The sequence below is a fragment of the Somniosus microcephalus genome, chromosome 33, assembly GCF_052327205.1.
Source record: "Somniosus microcephalus isolate GS21.2 chromosome 33, FLI_Smic_1.0, whole genome shotgun sequence".
Classification (NCBI taxonomy): Eukaryota; Metazoa; Chordata; class Chondrichthyes; order Squaliformes; family Somniosidae; genus Somniosus; species Somniosus microcephalus.
The window spans coordinates 15006811-15022185 of NC_141019.1; the positions used below are offsets into that span (position 1 = coordinate 15006811).

Genomic DNA, 15375 nt, shown 5'->3' on the forward strand with positions numbered 1-15375 from the left:
GTAAAGCTCCCTCTACACTGTCCCATCAAACACTCCCAGGGCAGGTACAGCATGGGTTAGATACAGAGTAAAGCTCCCTCTACACTGTCCCATCAAACACTCCCAGGGCAGGTACAGCACGGGTTAGATACAGAGTAAAGCTCCCTCTACACTGTCCCATCAAACACTCCCAGGGCAGGTACAGCATGGGTTAGATACAGAGTAAAGCACCCTCTACACTGTCCCATCAAACACTCCCAGGGCAGGTACAGCACGGGTTAGATACAGAGTAAAGCTCCCTCTACACTGTCCCATCAAACACTCCCAGGGCAGGTACAGAACGGGTTAGATACAGAGTAAAGCTCCCTCTACACTGTCCCATCAAACACTCCCAGGGCAGGTACAGCACGGGTTAGATACAGAGTAAATCTCCCTTTACACTGTCCCGTCATACACTCCCAGGGCAGGTACAGTATGGGATAGATACAGAGTAAAGCTCCCTCTAAACTGTCCCATCAAACACTCCCAGGACAGGTACAGCATGTGTTAGATACAGAGTAAAGCTCCCGCTACACTGTCCCATCAAACACTCCCAGGACAGGTACAGCACGGTGTTAGATACAGAGTAAAGCTCCCTCTACACTGTCCCATCAAACACTCCCAGGGCAGGTACAGCACGGGGTTAGATTCAGAGTAAAGCACCCTCTACACTGTCCCATCAAACACTCCCAGGGCATGTACAGCACGGGTGAGATACAGAGTAAAGCTCCCTCTACACTGTCCCATCAAACACTCCCAGGGCAGTTACAGTATGTGTTAGATACAGAGTAAAGCTCCCTCTACACTGTCCCATCAAACACTCCCAGGGCAGGTACAGCATGGGTTAGATACAGAGTAAAGCTCCCTCTGCACTGTCCCATCAAACACTCCCAGGGCATGTACAGTACGTGTTAGATACAGAGTAAAGCTCCCTCTACACTGTCCCATCAAACACTCCCAGGGCAGGTACAGCACGGGTTAGATACAGAGTAAACCTCCCTCTACACTGTCCCATCCAACACTCCCAGGGCAGGTACAGCACGGGTTAGATACAGAGTAAAGCTCCCTCTACACTGTCCCATCAAACACTCCCAGGGCAGGTACAGCACGGGTTAGATACAGAGTAAAGCTCCCTCTACACTGTCCCATCAAACACTCCAGAGCAGGTACAGCACGGGTTAGATACAGAGTAAAGCTCCCTCTACACTGTCCCATCAAACACTCCCAGTGCAGGTACAGCATGGGTTAGATGCAGAGTAAACCTCCCTCTACACTGTCCCATCAAACGCTCCCAGGGCAGGTACAGCACGGGTTAGATACAGAGTAAAGCTCCCTCTACACTGTCCCATCAAACACTCCCAGGGCAGGTACAGCACGGGTTAGATACAGAGTAAACCTCCCTCTACACTGTCCCATCAAACACTCCCAGGGCAGGGACAGCACGGGTTAGATACAGAGTAAAGATCGACTGGGCAATGTTCCGACACACGACTAGCAGGCTGATATACCTGTCAATTCCTCCAATAAAAGGCGAAGAGTTACGAAGGTGACTAAAGGTTTTTATTGACTAAATAACAGAGCCCACTCTCGTGGGTGATCCGATCCAAGCAGGAGGAATACCAGCCAGTCGCTCACCTTTATACCTGGCCTGGTGGGTGGAGCCAAGGCGGAGTCGGCAGTGGTCATCCCAGGTATAGCAGTGTGGCAAGAGGCGACCTCGTACCGTGATACAATAGTGGTCAGTGATACAGTTATAACGAACAGTGGTGAACAGTGCTAACTACTAACAGTGATACGATAGTGAACGTGGTTTACCACATTCACCCCTTGTTTAGAATTAAGTCCGGCGGGGTGAAGTGTACTACCAATTCTGGTAGGTCAGTCTGTCCGGAGGCTTCGTAAGCCTCTCCGATCGCCGCAGCGGTGGTGTTGCCTTATCCGGTGCTGGTGCCTTATCCGGTGTTGATGCTGGTGTTTGCGTGGTCGGCGAGGGCTCGTGGGGTTCCGGCATGCCGTCTACCTGGACTGAGGTTGGGGGGGGTGGTGGCGGTGTTTCCGGATCGGCTGAGGGTGCGAGGTCTCGTAGGGAGACAGTGTCCTCCCGCCCGTCTGGGTACGCCACGTAGGCGTACTGGGGGTTGGCGTGCAGGAGGTTCACCCTCTCGACCAGGGGGTCCGTTTTATGGGTCCTCACGTGTTTCCGCAGCCAGACCGGCCCCGGGGCGGTCAGCCAGGTTGGTAGAGTGGTTCCCGTAGTCGACTTCCTGGGGAAAACGAACATTCGTTCATGGGGGGTGGTGTTAGTGGCCGTGCAAAGTAATGACCGGATGGAGTGCAGCGCTGTCGGGAGGACTTCTTGCCAGCGGGAGGTTGGGAGGCCCTTAGACTTTAAGGCTAAGAGGACGGCCTTCCATACCGTCGCGTTCTCTCTTTCCACCTGACCGTTACCTCTGGGGTTGTAGCTGGTGGTCCTGCTTGCTGCAATACCTCTCTCTAGGAGGAATTGCCGGAGTTCCTCGCTCATGAAGGAGGAGCCCCGGTCGCTGTGTATATAGTTCGGGAACCCGAACAAGGCGAAGAGGGCATTCAGGCACTTAATGACCGTGCTACTGGTCATGTCGGGGCAGGGGAAGGCAAAGGGGAAACGGGAGTACTCATCAACGATGTTGAGGAAGTACACATTACGGTCAGAGGACGGGAGGGGCCCCTTAAAGTCGATGCTCAGGCGCTCGAAGGGGCGGGTGGCCTTGATCAGGCTTGCTCGGTCCGGCCTATAGAAGTGCGGTTTGCACTCCGCACAGGTCTGGCAGTTCCTGGTCATGGTCCTGACCTCCTCGATGGAGTAGGTCAGGTTGCGGGCCTTAATGAAATGGTAGAGTCTGGTGACTCCGGGGTGGCAGAGCTGGTCGTGGAGGGTCTGAAGCCTATCGATATGCGCGCTGGCGCATGTCATTCGTGAAAGGGCATCAGGGGATTCGTTCAGCTTGCCTGGCCGGTACAAGATCTCATAATCGTAGGTGGAGAGCTCGATTCTCCATCTCAAAATCTTGTCATTCTTGATTTTGCCCTTCAGCTTGTTATTAAACATGAAAGCCACCGAACGCTGGTCGGTGAGGAGGGTAAATCGTTTGCCTGCCAGGTAGTGCCTCCAGCGCCGTACTGCCTCCACGATCGCCTGGGCCTCTTTCTCGACCGACGAATGTCGGATCTCGGGGCCCTGTAGGGTCCTTGAGAAGAAGGCCACTGGCCTCCCCTCCTGGTTTAGGGTGGCGGCTAAGGCGAAGTCGGATGCGTCGCTCTCCACCTGAAAGGGGATGGACTCGTCCACTGCGTGCATCGTGGCCTTGGCTATGTCTCCCTTAATGAGGGAGAAGGCCGCGCACGCCTCCTCCGTGAGGGGGAAGGAAGTGGCTTTCAGGAGGGGTCTGGCTTTGTCCGCGTAATTGGGTACCCATTGGGCATAGTAGGCGAAAAGCCCCAGGGTTCTCCTAAGTGCTTTAGGGCAGTGGGGGAGGGGTAGCTCCATGAGGGGGCGCATTCTTTCTGGGTCGGGGCCGATGATTCCGTTCTCCACTACGCAGCCGAGGATGGCAAGGCGCGTGGTGTTAAACACGCATTTCTCCTTATTGTAGGTGAGGTTCAGCCGTTGGGCCGTACGGAGGAATTTCTCCAGATTCGCGTCATGTTCCTGCCGGTCGCGGCCGCAGATAGTGACGTTATCTAGGTAGGGGAATGTAGCCTGCAGTTCGTTCTGGTCAACCATCTGGTCCATCTCCCTTTGGAAGACCGAGACCCCATTAGTGACACCGAAGGGGACCCTAAGGAAGTGGTATAGGCGCCCATTCGCCTCGAAGGCGGTATACTGGCGGTCCTCAGGGTGGATAGGGAGTTGGTGGTAGGCCGACTTCAGGTCGATGGTCGAGAATACTTTATACTGTGCAATCTGATTGACCATGTCAGATATGCGGGGGAGGGGGTATGCGTCCAGCTGGGTATATCTGTTTATGGTCTGGCTGTAGTCGATGACCAGGCGGTTTTTATCGCCGGTCTTTACGACTACGACCTGGGCACGCCAGGGGCTGCTGCTCCCCTCGATAATGCCCTCTTTCAGGAGGCGCCGCACCTCAGAGCTAATGAAGGCTCTGTCCCCGGCGCTATACCGCCTGCTTTTGGTAGCGACGGGTTTGCAGTCAGGGGTAAGGTTAGCAAACAGAGAGGGTGGCGGGACCTTGAGGGTGGAGAGGCTGCAGGTGTTACGCGGTGGGCGGTTTAACGTTTGCTGGTTGTTGACTGTGAGTGGGGGGAGGGGTCCACCGTATGCTAGGGTTACGCTTTGGAGGTGGGATTGGAAGTCCAGCCCTAGTAGGACGGCAGCGCAGAGATGGGGGAGGACGAGGAGTTTAAAGTTTTTATACTCCGTGCCCTTAACCGACAGGGTCACGACACAGTAGCCGCTGATGTCCGTGGCGTGGGACCTCGATGCCATCGAGATTCGGCTGCGCGTTGGTAGGACAGAGAGGGAGTAGTGGCTCACCGTGTCTGGGTGGATGAAGCTCTCCGTGCTTCCGCTGTCGAACAGGCAGGTCGTGGCGTGGCCGTTCACTTTGATGTCCATCATTGACTTGGACAGATGGTGCGGGCGGGCTTGGTCCAGGGTGACGGAAGCTAGTGTGTAGCTGAGCGAGTCGTTGTCATCTGCGGGCGAGGCGGTCGGGCGTGGTGAGTAAAATGGCGTCTCCCACGAGGTAGGGCCCCATGAGGCACTATTGGGGTCGGTTGCCTTAATCAAAGATGGCCGCCCCCATGACTCATGTGTGGGGATGCTGGCCTCAGTTGCCCTAAACAAAGATGGCCGCCCCCATGACTCATGTGTGGGGATGCTGGCCTCAGGTGCCCTAAACAAAGATGGCCGCCCCCATGACTCATGTGTGGGGATGCTGGCCTCAGTTGCCCTAAACGAAGATGGCCGCCCCCATAGTTCGCATGCGGCACTGCTGGCCTCTGAGGATCCGCTCCTGCAGGCCTTGGAGAAGTGGCCTTTCTTCAGGCAGGTTTTACATATGGAGTTCTTGGCTGGGCAGCGCGACCTCGGGTGCTTCTCCTGGCCACAAAAAAAACAGCCGGCGGCCCGATCGCGGATGCCCGATGTCGGGGCCGGTGCCGGGGGTGGCGGGGCCGGTCGGGTCCGGGACGCCGACGCAGAGGTAGGTCCCGGGGGCGGCGCTGGGAAGGGTGCTGTGGTAGGGGTCGGGCCCGAGTCCCAGGGTCGCGAGCAGTACCTGGTGAATGCTTCCTGATCTTGGTGGGCCACTTCCAGGGAGATAGCGAGGGCTTCAGCTTTTTCCATGCTGAGGTCTTTAGCTTCCAGCAGTCTTTGCCGTGAGTACTCGGACCGTAGGCCTTTCAGGAATGCGTCGCGGATATTATCTTCAGTATTTTCGGCTGCCGACACCGATTTAAACTCACAGTTCCTGGCGAGTGCATATAGCGCCTGTGAGAATTCGGCTACTGATTCTCCTGGCTGTTGCGGCCGTGATCTTAGGAGGTGCCTAGCGTACATGTAGTTTACCGGGGTCCGGTACTTCTGTTTCAGCAGGTTGATGGCGGTCTCGTAGGTAGTCATGTCCTCGATGAGAGTGTATACTCTCGGGCTCAGTTGTGCCTGCAGGACACTTAGTTTGGATGCCTGAGGGACGCTGGATTCTCTCAGGTATGATTCGAAGCAGACCAGCCAGTGTTTAAAGTCTGCGGCTGAGTTTGCTGCTCGTGGGTTCAGGTCCAGGTACGGCGGTCTGAGGGCTCGCAGCCAAGCTGGCTGGTGTGGCTGTGCTCCTGGGAGCTGCGCTGGTGGCTCCTCCGCCGGTTGTGACTCGTTGTCGGACATCATTAAATTTAGTCAATAAAATTGATATACCTATCAATTCCTCCAATAAAAGGCGAAGAGTTACGAAGGTGACTAAAGGTTTTTATTGACTAAATAACAGAGCCCACTCTCGTGGGTGATCCGATCCAAGCAGGAGGAATACCAGCCAGTCGCTCACCTTTATACCTGGCCTGGTGGGTGGAGCCAAGGCGGAGTCGGCAGTGGTCATCCCAGGTATAGCAGTGTGGCAAGAGGCGACCTCGTACCGTGATACAATAGTGGTCAGTGATACAGTTATAACGAACAGTGGTGAACAGTGCTAACTACTAACAGTGATACGATAGTGAACGTGGTTTACCACACAGGCTTAATGTGTAATTCTTTTGAAGAGATGACGAGAAGCACTGATTTCAAGGTGTGCTCATGTGCACAGTGTAATGTGGGAGACACTAATGGGCCAGAGCCTGAACTCCACACACATTCTCAAAGGATGACTTGTAGTTCTTTCCTGCTGTATCACATCGAAACACCCCAAGGCCCTTCACCCAACCAACTGCCGTGGCTGATGTCAGCACGAACGTCGCTACAAACCTCGAACACGTGTTTGACGGGCGGTCCAATATCCTCTTCATTGACCGGCTTCTTTTTGGGCTTCCAGTTTGAGATGGGGAAGAGAATCTTGTCCTGAATTGAGGTACTGGTCAAAAGAGACAAAAGCAGCAGTTAAACCTTTCGAGTTAGGATGGGCAGCGGGAGGGGGTGGGGGCAAAAGGGAGGGGGGAGGAGCAGTGGGAGGGGGTGGGGGCAAAAGGGAGGGGGGAGAGGCAGCGGGAGGGGTTAGTTGGTCTGGTGACAGTATCTTTCTCGCTCCCTGTGTATGTCAATTGACAAAATCAATCACATTTTGCCATTGGCCAAGAGATTGCCACTTCATCATCGCTCACTGACAGTGCCAATGATAATGGGAATTTACCCCCTCCTTTGTTTTAACTGTTACTGGACCTTTGGCATTAACCCTTTCAACACTATGAGCCCATCATTACTACAATACCATGATAGAATCAGAGGTTGACTGCTCCACAATTTCCCTCCTCCTCTCCCTTCCACAACCATGCTTGAGCAAGCTCCCAAGGGCCTCAGGCACACGTCTGGGTCACTGAAGGGGAGAGCATTGCCGGGGGTAAAAAAAGCACCCACCGCCCCGCCCTCACCGCTTCAGCCCAACTCCTTGTTGGTGCTCAGTGCTCAGCTCCACGGCCCAGGCCGACATCCCCTAACTCAGCACAGAGCAGGGCTTGAACCTGGGGTGATGTGCGGGGGCGGGGGCGGGGGGGAAAGGAGGCCGATGTCGGAGGTTTCACATCCCTTACGCCCCCCACCCTGGCCTGGACAGGCCTTGTCCGAAGTTCAAGCGTTGAGGAGCTCCAGTTTGCGAAGGTAAGTGAGATGAAGAGCGATTCTCACCCTTGAAATCTGACTTGTGCTGAGGCCTCCACATCCAGGCTGTAGGGGACAATCTCACTTCTCGAATTATTTAGGTTCTTACTGCAAAGAGAGAAGGAAAACAAACATGAGAGAACACAGGCACCCAACTCCACGGGCCTGCGACACACCTCAGAGAGGCCCATGTTTTTAATTCTCAGGATTCGGGCAATGTGCAAAGGCTGGATTTACCACCCATCTCCAGTTGCCCTGAGGTGGCAGTTGAGTGGACCTTCTATACCAATCACTGCATTGTGCTTTTTGGCGATCGTTTGTACAGCTGACCGACTTGCTGGACCACTTCATTAACAGGCAGCCACGTGTAGGGACCAGATCGGGTAAGGACGGCGGGTTCCCTTCCCTGAAGGACATCGGTGAACCAGTTGGGTTTTTATGCCAATCCGGCAGCTTTCATGGCCATTTTTCCTGGTGCTGGCCCGCAAATAACCAGATTTAAGTTTGAAAAGCAGCAAATTCCTCAGCTTTACTAACAAGCCACATTAAACCATCAGCGGTACACACAAATACATAACCCATTCAATATGGCGTCAAACGCTGCCAGTCTCAAAGCCAGCTTGGTCATTGACGTGAGTGGACTGGTCATCATGTTTAGTGCTGTGTTTGACATTCATTGCCTAAGGCTCGTGTTAGCTTCACCTTTGGCGGTGCCCCTGATTGGAGTGTGCTGCCTGGTACCGGGCAGCAGTGTGCCACCCGCTGGATATGTGAACACAGTAAGATTACAAGAACAAACAACCATCTGGCCCTGTCTCCAAAAGGTCTACAGCAAGAATTACCATCCCTCGCACCCCCCCATTACCTACCCATGGTGCATTCTGCTACTTTATTATTCTGCAAAGCCGCACTGAAACTGGAGTCACAAAGGGTGCAGGCCAGATCCTCCAGTGACTCCCCTCCCCGCCCTCCCACCACCGCCCCTCTCGTCCCCCTCCCCCTGATGACTCCTTGCTGGAGTAGGGGTTCATAGAAACATAGAAGATAGGAGCAGGAGGAGGCCATTCGGCCCCTTGAGCCTGCTCCGCCATTCAATGAGATCATGGCTGATCATCCAAATTCAGTACCCTGTCCCTGCCTTCTCCCCATATCCCTTGATCCCTTTAGCCTGAAGAAATATATCTAACTCCTTCTTGAATATATTTAATGAATTGGCCTCAACTGCCTTGTGTGGTAGAGAATTCCACAGGTTCACTACTCTCTGGGTGAAGAAATTCCTCCTCATCTCTGTCCTAAATGGCCTACCCCTTATCCTTAGACTGTGACAACACAGTTCCACAGCCATTCTCTGCCCTCTGGTACCTCATCCAGCTGGCCATCCTTCATGTGTGAGCCTAGGCCGTGGGTGGCAACAGGACGGTCCAACATGGTGGTGGGGAGTGTCAAAGCCAAGCTCATCAGTGCACGCACATATTCCAGCAGTGGTGATTGGATAGAGATCAGGAGCAGGTCAAAGGTGCTGAGATTAGGGGATTGCAACTGTTTGAGGCTTGCTCTTACACAGTTTGACAAATGAACAGAAGCTGCGACCCTCCGAGTGTATTTTCAGTAATGGGTATAAACAGATACCAATGTTTTGGCCGGGGAGTGGGTGGGCGAAGAGACACCTGAATGGGTGAGCGCCATTTCACACCTCGCCTGACAACGCTACACAACCATGACCAGGACTAGCAAGTCATCACATGGGGGAATAAGCTGGCTGAAGCCAGGCCCTACTGCACCATACTGGAACACTAACCTATCCCGTCGCAAATCAGGTCTTAACTAGTTAAAAACTGGTTTCGTTTCAGATAACTGTCCGCAAGAAATTTTGAGGATAACCATGGAGGCAATATCTTCCATGCCCTCAGAAACGGAAGCTGAGACTTGGAGTAAGGCCTACTCCAGCAGTTAGTTTCCCCAGGGACTGCACCGTGATGTGGTGGGAAGAATTGCGAGCTCCTATGACTCTAAGGGGGAAAAATTCAGTATCGCCCCATTTGGGGCGCCATTATCGGCCGTGCGTAAAGTTTAGCGCCTGGCGCTAATTATCGCCTCCGACAGCAAACTTGGCTTTTATCGCCCCTGGAGGTGATTGGAGCACTAAATCAGACACTTTACACCTGTCTTAAGGCGCAAAGGCCGAGGAGCAAGGCGCTACCTCAGAGCGCTGGCGAAGCAAGGAAGGGCAAATCAAAATAAACCTGCAAAGTGCTGCTCAGTACCCAAAACCCCTCAACACAGCGTTGAATCTCTCCAGAAGTCTCTCTCTCTCTCTCAGAATGCGTGGTGCAAAAATGTCACTGACAAAAAAAAGGCAGGAAGCGTCCGCCTATAATTAGCACTCCCCCAGTCCCTTCCTGACAGCAAAACGCTCCCCTCAACCTGTCGTTGCTAGCGGCAGGCGGTAAGGCCGGGGGCGCCACTCAATATCTGGTCCGGGGCACTACCAGGCCGTTGCGCACGCGACTGACGTCACGATCTGCCAGTGCAGGAGATCGTGGCGGTAGTGTTTAGTGCCGCCGCAAAATGTCTAGTTAATTTTGCGAGCAGCGCAAACATCGCCGTGCCCGGGCGCTAGTTGCTTTGGGCCCCATTAGCGCCCTCTTAAGGCGCTAATGGGAGGTGCAAACAACTCAATTTCCACCCCCCCCCCGCCCGAGAGCCATATTGGTAGGATTATAACTCCTGGTAGGGCCACCCAATCCAGACAGGTCTGAAATAGGAGTCATACTAAAGGCAGTGCATCGCCCTCCTGGCGGGAGGTTAAGTCAGACTAACAAACTGTCCATGTAAAAATAAGCTTAGTTATGGACCCAGAGACAGGACGAGTTTGTCACAGACCAGCCATCAACTGTGGAAAACCACGATCTACTGGAGATAAGGCAAGAGGCTACTCCGACCAGTGTCAAATATCTTGCTCTGGACACACAGCAAGGGATGAGGTGGGTTACCTCACGTGCCACTAGGCTCAGGAGACACTAACTGAACTAAGTACACGACAGATAGGGCCAAGAGGGCCCAGTTATTGGGCAAAAATTCATTCGGGGCTCTTTGCTGGGTTTTGCTTTTTTGAATGATTTCACCGGTAGGGGTTTCAGCCAGCAAGTTGGGCAGGCAGCCGAAGGCACGTGGACTTACCTGCGAATCTGCAGCTCAAACTCGATGGATTTCTTGTCGTCGTGCAGCTGCTGGACTGCGAATCGGAGGCCACCCGAGAGCTGTGAGGGACGGAGCACATTAGATCTTTCAACCGGTCACGGCAACACCTCATCTCCACCAAGAATCAGTGCTTGGAGAGCAGGAACCCAGCGGGAAGAGCAAGGGTGTGCACACTGCCAGGAGTTGCACAACGCCTGGTACTGTCACTGACAGTGAACAACCTTACTGCTCCCAATCAATCAACGGATTTGGAACAATCGCGCGCACACTGCCAATCTCCCTTTCCCACAGAAAAGAAAAGCAGAGGGGAATTTTAACCCCCAAAAATGGGTGGGTTTGGGTCGGGCGAGATGTAAAAATGTTAAAAATCTCAAACCTGAACCCAACCCACCTCGAACCCACCCACTTCCTGTTTTAATGGAGGCGGGAAGGTGGGGGGGGCATCCAACCTGCTCCCAGGGGGCAAGTGGCTCATTTAAATATTTTAATGAGGCTGCGAGCCTCAGATTTTATCTCTATTTTAGGTTTAACCCTGGCCGGCCGGGTTACCCGGGCCTCGGGAAACCCGGCAGCTAAAGGGAGGTGAGAACCGCTGTGTGGAAGAGGCAAGTGCCTTTCCAGCACTGCTCGTGGGCCAGGAGGAGCAGGAGTGCCTCCCCCTGGCCCATCAAGCTGCTTCCTCCCTCCGCGATCGGACCCCACCACCACCGCCCCCCCCCGCCGTGGTACCACCCTCCCATGAACGGACGCCCTCCCCCACAGCGATCACAGACCGCACCCCGCCCCACCTCTGCCCCCGATCTGACTCCAACCCCCCGCAATCACCCCACGGCCCTGCAAGCCATTTTGCACTCATACCCCTGCCCCCGCGATCTCTACAGCACAAACCTGCTTTTAAAAAAAGCCCGCACACTGTGGAGTCAAACTCCACAGCGTTCGAAGAAACCCAGACTTCCCGGTTTCCCGACCAGAACTCCTACCCCAGCTTGGACATCCCGGGGCTACAGTGTCTGCATTTCACGGAGATCTTCTTGCCCTGATTTTAAAAAATTAATTCTCGGGATATGGGCATCGCTGGCACAGGCGGCATTTATTGCCCGTTCCCAGTTGGTTGCCCTGAGAAGGTGGTGGTGGGCCTTCTTCTTAAACCGCTGGGAGCGGTTCGATACAACTGAGTGATTTGCTGGGCCACTTCAGAGAGCAGTTAAGAGTCAACCACATTGGTGTGGGACTGGAGTCACGTATAGGCCCAGATTGGGTAAGGACGTTTTTACCACAATCCGACAGCTTCATGGCCACTTTTACTGATACCAGCTTTTTATTTCCAGATTGTTTAAACTGAATTTAAATTCTCAAAGTGCTCCCTGGATTATAAGTCCAGGCCTCTGGGTTACTGGTCCATTAATATAACCATAAGCTGCATCATTATTTATTGTTTGTAACAGAACAAGAGCCAATCAGGAAACCAATTGAATTGATGATGAGCATCAGGAACAAGGCAGGATGATCTGATGTGAAACGTATAAAATTCTGTCAGGACTAGACAGACTAGATGCTGGAAGGATGTTCCCGATGGTCGGGGAGTCTAGAACCAGGGGTCACAGTCTAAAGATAAGGGGTAAGCCATTTAGGACAGAGATGAGGAATTTCTTCACCCAGAGAGTGGTGAACCTGTGGAATTCTCTACCACAGAAGGCAGTAGAGGCCAATTCATTAAATATATTCAAGAAGGAGTTAGATATATTTCTTCAGGCTAAAGGGATCAAGGGATATGGGGAGAAAGCAGGGACAGGGTACGGAGTTTGGATGATCAGCCATGATCGCATTGAATGCCGGAGCAGGCTCGAGGGGCCGAATGGCCTACTCCTGCTCCTATCTTCTATGTTTCTATGTTTCTATGACATGAGAAATCAAGCTGGTCAGAGAAGGGAGACACTCCAGACACTGCCTCCTGGCCAACTTTGTCACCTCACAGTGAAGGAGGAGAGATAGAGGCGAGGAAGAGAGAGGAGGAGGTCCCTTTCTCTTCCCCCTCCCTCCCTCCCTCCCTCCACAGTACACAATAGAGGTCAAGTGATCAATGGTGAACCCGACACTGCTGTCCACACCTCACGACATCCAACGGTGCGGGAATAGCTCAGGCCAACCACCCTGTCTCATTTCCGGAGCAGCACAAACTTCAGAGTTACCAAGAGCTGGAGGCAAGCAGCATGGGGATTTTCCAGAGGGCATTAGGGCTTCCGAGGACAATGGAACCCCCAAACCCTACAACCCCCGCCCCAGCACCAAAATAAACCCCCAGGGCTACAAAATCAACAGTTGATCCTTCAGAGTTGTTCAGAGACCCACCTCACTGCTTTCTTCTCCCTCCCCCCACCCCATACATCCTTTCTGTACATTTTCCTGCTCGCTTTTAAAGCTCCATCGCTCTGTACAACAGCAATCCCCCCATCTCTTACACCCCAACCCCCCACACACACTTTACAGGTTACATCACAAATCCAAAAGGTCTCTTTCCCCCTGCCCGCCGCACCCACAACACTTACATTTGCTCCAGACTTCATGGGGTTGCCCAGGTCACAAATCACAGTTTGGTTCTCGTAGGTACAACTCAGCTTAGCCAGGCTCTGCAATCAGACAGGGACAAGGTTAGACAGGGTCCATCTGCAGTGCTGGAGGCTGGGATGGTGTGCCAGCCTGTAAACTGCAGGCAGAAATCGCAGATACGGACAAACCAGTCAGGCTATGCCTTACCCGCTGTCAGAATGGGGCAGCAGCAGCAAGCCGCATTTATATAGCGCCTTTAAAGCCCCAAGGGCAGGTACACACTCCCAGGGCAGGTACAGCATGGGTTAGATACAGAGTAAAGCTCACTCTACACTGTCCCGTCAAACACTCCCAGGGCAGGTACAGCACGGGTTACATACAGAGTAAAGCTCCCTCTACACTGTCCCATCAAACACTCCCAGGGCAGGTACAGCATGGGTTAGATACAGAGTAAAGCTCCCTCTACATTGTCCCATCAAACACTCCCAGGGCAGGTACAGCACGGGTTAGATACAGAGTAAAGCTCCCTCTACACTGTCCCATCAAACACACCCAGGGCAGGTACAGCACGGGTTAGATACAGAGTAAAGCTCCCTCTACACTGTCCCATCAAACACTCCCAGGGCAGGTACAGCACGTGTTAGATACAGAGTAAAGCTCCCTCTACACTGTCCCATCAAACACTCCCAGGGCAGGTACAGCACGTGTTAGATACAGAGTAAAGCTCCCTCCACACTGTCCCATCAAACACTCCCAGTGCAGGTACAGCATGGGTTAGATACAGAGTAAAGCTCCCTCTACACTGTCCCATCAAACACTCCCAGGGCAGGTACAGCATGGGTTAGATACAGAGTAAAGCTCCCTCTACACTGTCCCATCAATCACTCCCAGTGCAGGTACAGCATGGGTTAGATACAGAGTAAAGCTCCCTCTACACTGTCCCATCAAACACTCCCAGGGCAGGTACAGCACGGGTTAGATACAGAGTAAAGCTCCCTCTACACTGTCCCATCAAACACTCCCAGGGCAGGTACAGCACGGGTTAGATACAGAGTAAAGCTCCCTCTACACTGTCCCAACAAACACTCCCAGGGCAGGTACAGCACGGGTTAGATACAGAGTAAAGCTCCCTCTACACTGTCCCATCAAACACTCCCAGGGCAGGTACAGCATCGGTTAGATACAGAGTAAAGCTCCCTCTACACTGTCCCATCAAACACTCCCAGGGCAGGTACAGCACGGGTTAGATACAGAGTAAAGCTCCCTCTACACTGTCCCATCAAACACTCCCAGGGCAGGTACAGTACATGTTAGATACAGAGTAAAGCTCCCTCTACACTGTCCCATCAAACACACCCAGGGCAGGTACAGCATGGGTTAGATACAGAGTAAAGCTCCCTCTACACTGTCCCATCAAACACACCCAGGGCAGGTGCAGCATGGGTTAGATACAGAGTAAAGCTCCCTCTCCACTGTCCCCATCAAACACTCCCAGGGCAGGTACAGCACGGGGTTAGATACAGAGTAAAGCTCCCTCTACACTGTCCCATCAAACATTCCCAGGGCAGGTACAGCACGGATTAGATACAGAGTAAAGCTCCCCCTACACTGTCCCATCAAACACACCCAGGGCAGGTGCAGCACGGGTTAGATACAGAGTAAATCTCCCTCTACACTGTCCCATCAGACACACCCAGGGCAGGTACAGCACGGGTTAGATGCAGAGTAAAGCTCCCTCTACACTGTCCCATCAAACACTCCCAGGGCAGGTACAGCACGGGTTAGATACAGAGTAAAGCTCCCTCTACACTGTCCCATCAAACACTCCCAGGGCAGGTACAGTACGGGTTAGATACAGAGTAAAGCTCCCTCTACACTGTCCCATCAAACACTCCCAGGGCAGGTACAACACGGGTTAGATACAGAGTAAAGCTCTCTCTACACTGTCCCATGAAACTCTCCCAGGGCACGTACAGTACGGGTTAGATACAGAGTAAAGCTCCCTCTCCACTGTCCCATCAAACACTCCCAGGGCAGGTACAGCACGGGTTAGATACAGAGTAAAGCTCCCTCTACACTGTCCCCATCAAACACTCCCAGGGCAGGTACAGCACGGGGTTAGATACAGAGTAAAGCTCCCTCTACACTGTCCCATCAAATATCCCAGGGCAGGTACAGCATGGGTTAGATACAGAGTAAAGCTCCCTCTACACTGTCCCCATCAAACACTCCCAGGGCAGGTACAGCACAGGTTAGATAGAGAGTAAAGCTCCCTCTACACTGTCCCATCAAACACTCCCAGGGCAGGT

At 53.3% G+C, this 15375-nt stretch overlaps 1 protein-coding gene across 1 annotated transcript in view; it reads right to left on the minus strand.

Moving 5' to 3' along the window:
* LOC147096975 (integrin alpha-5-like) overlaps positions 1-15375 on the minus strand; it is a 395891-nt gene that overhangs the window by 46806 nt on the left and 333710 nt on the right. The window contains 4 exon segments of the mRNA XM_085972686.1: positions 6473-6578; positions 7346-7426; positions 10499-10578; positions 13066-13146. Of these exon segments, the coding sequence (XP_085828812.1) occupies positions 6473-6578; positions 7346-7426; positions 10499-10578; positions 13066-13146 (348 nt within the window).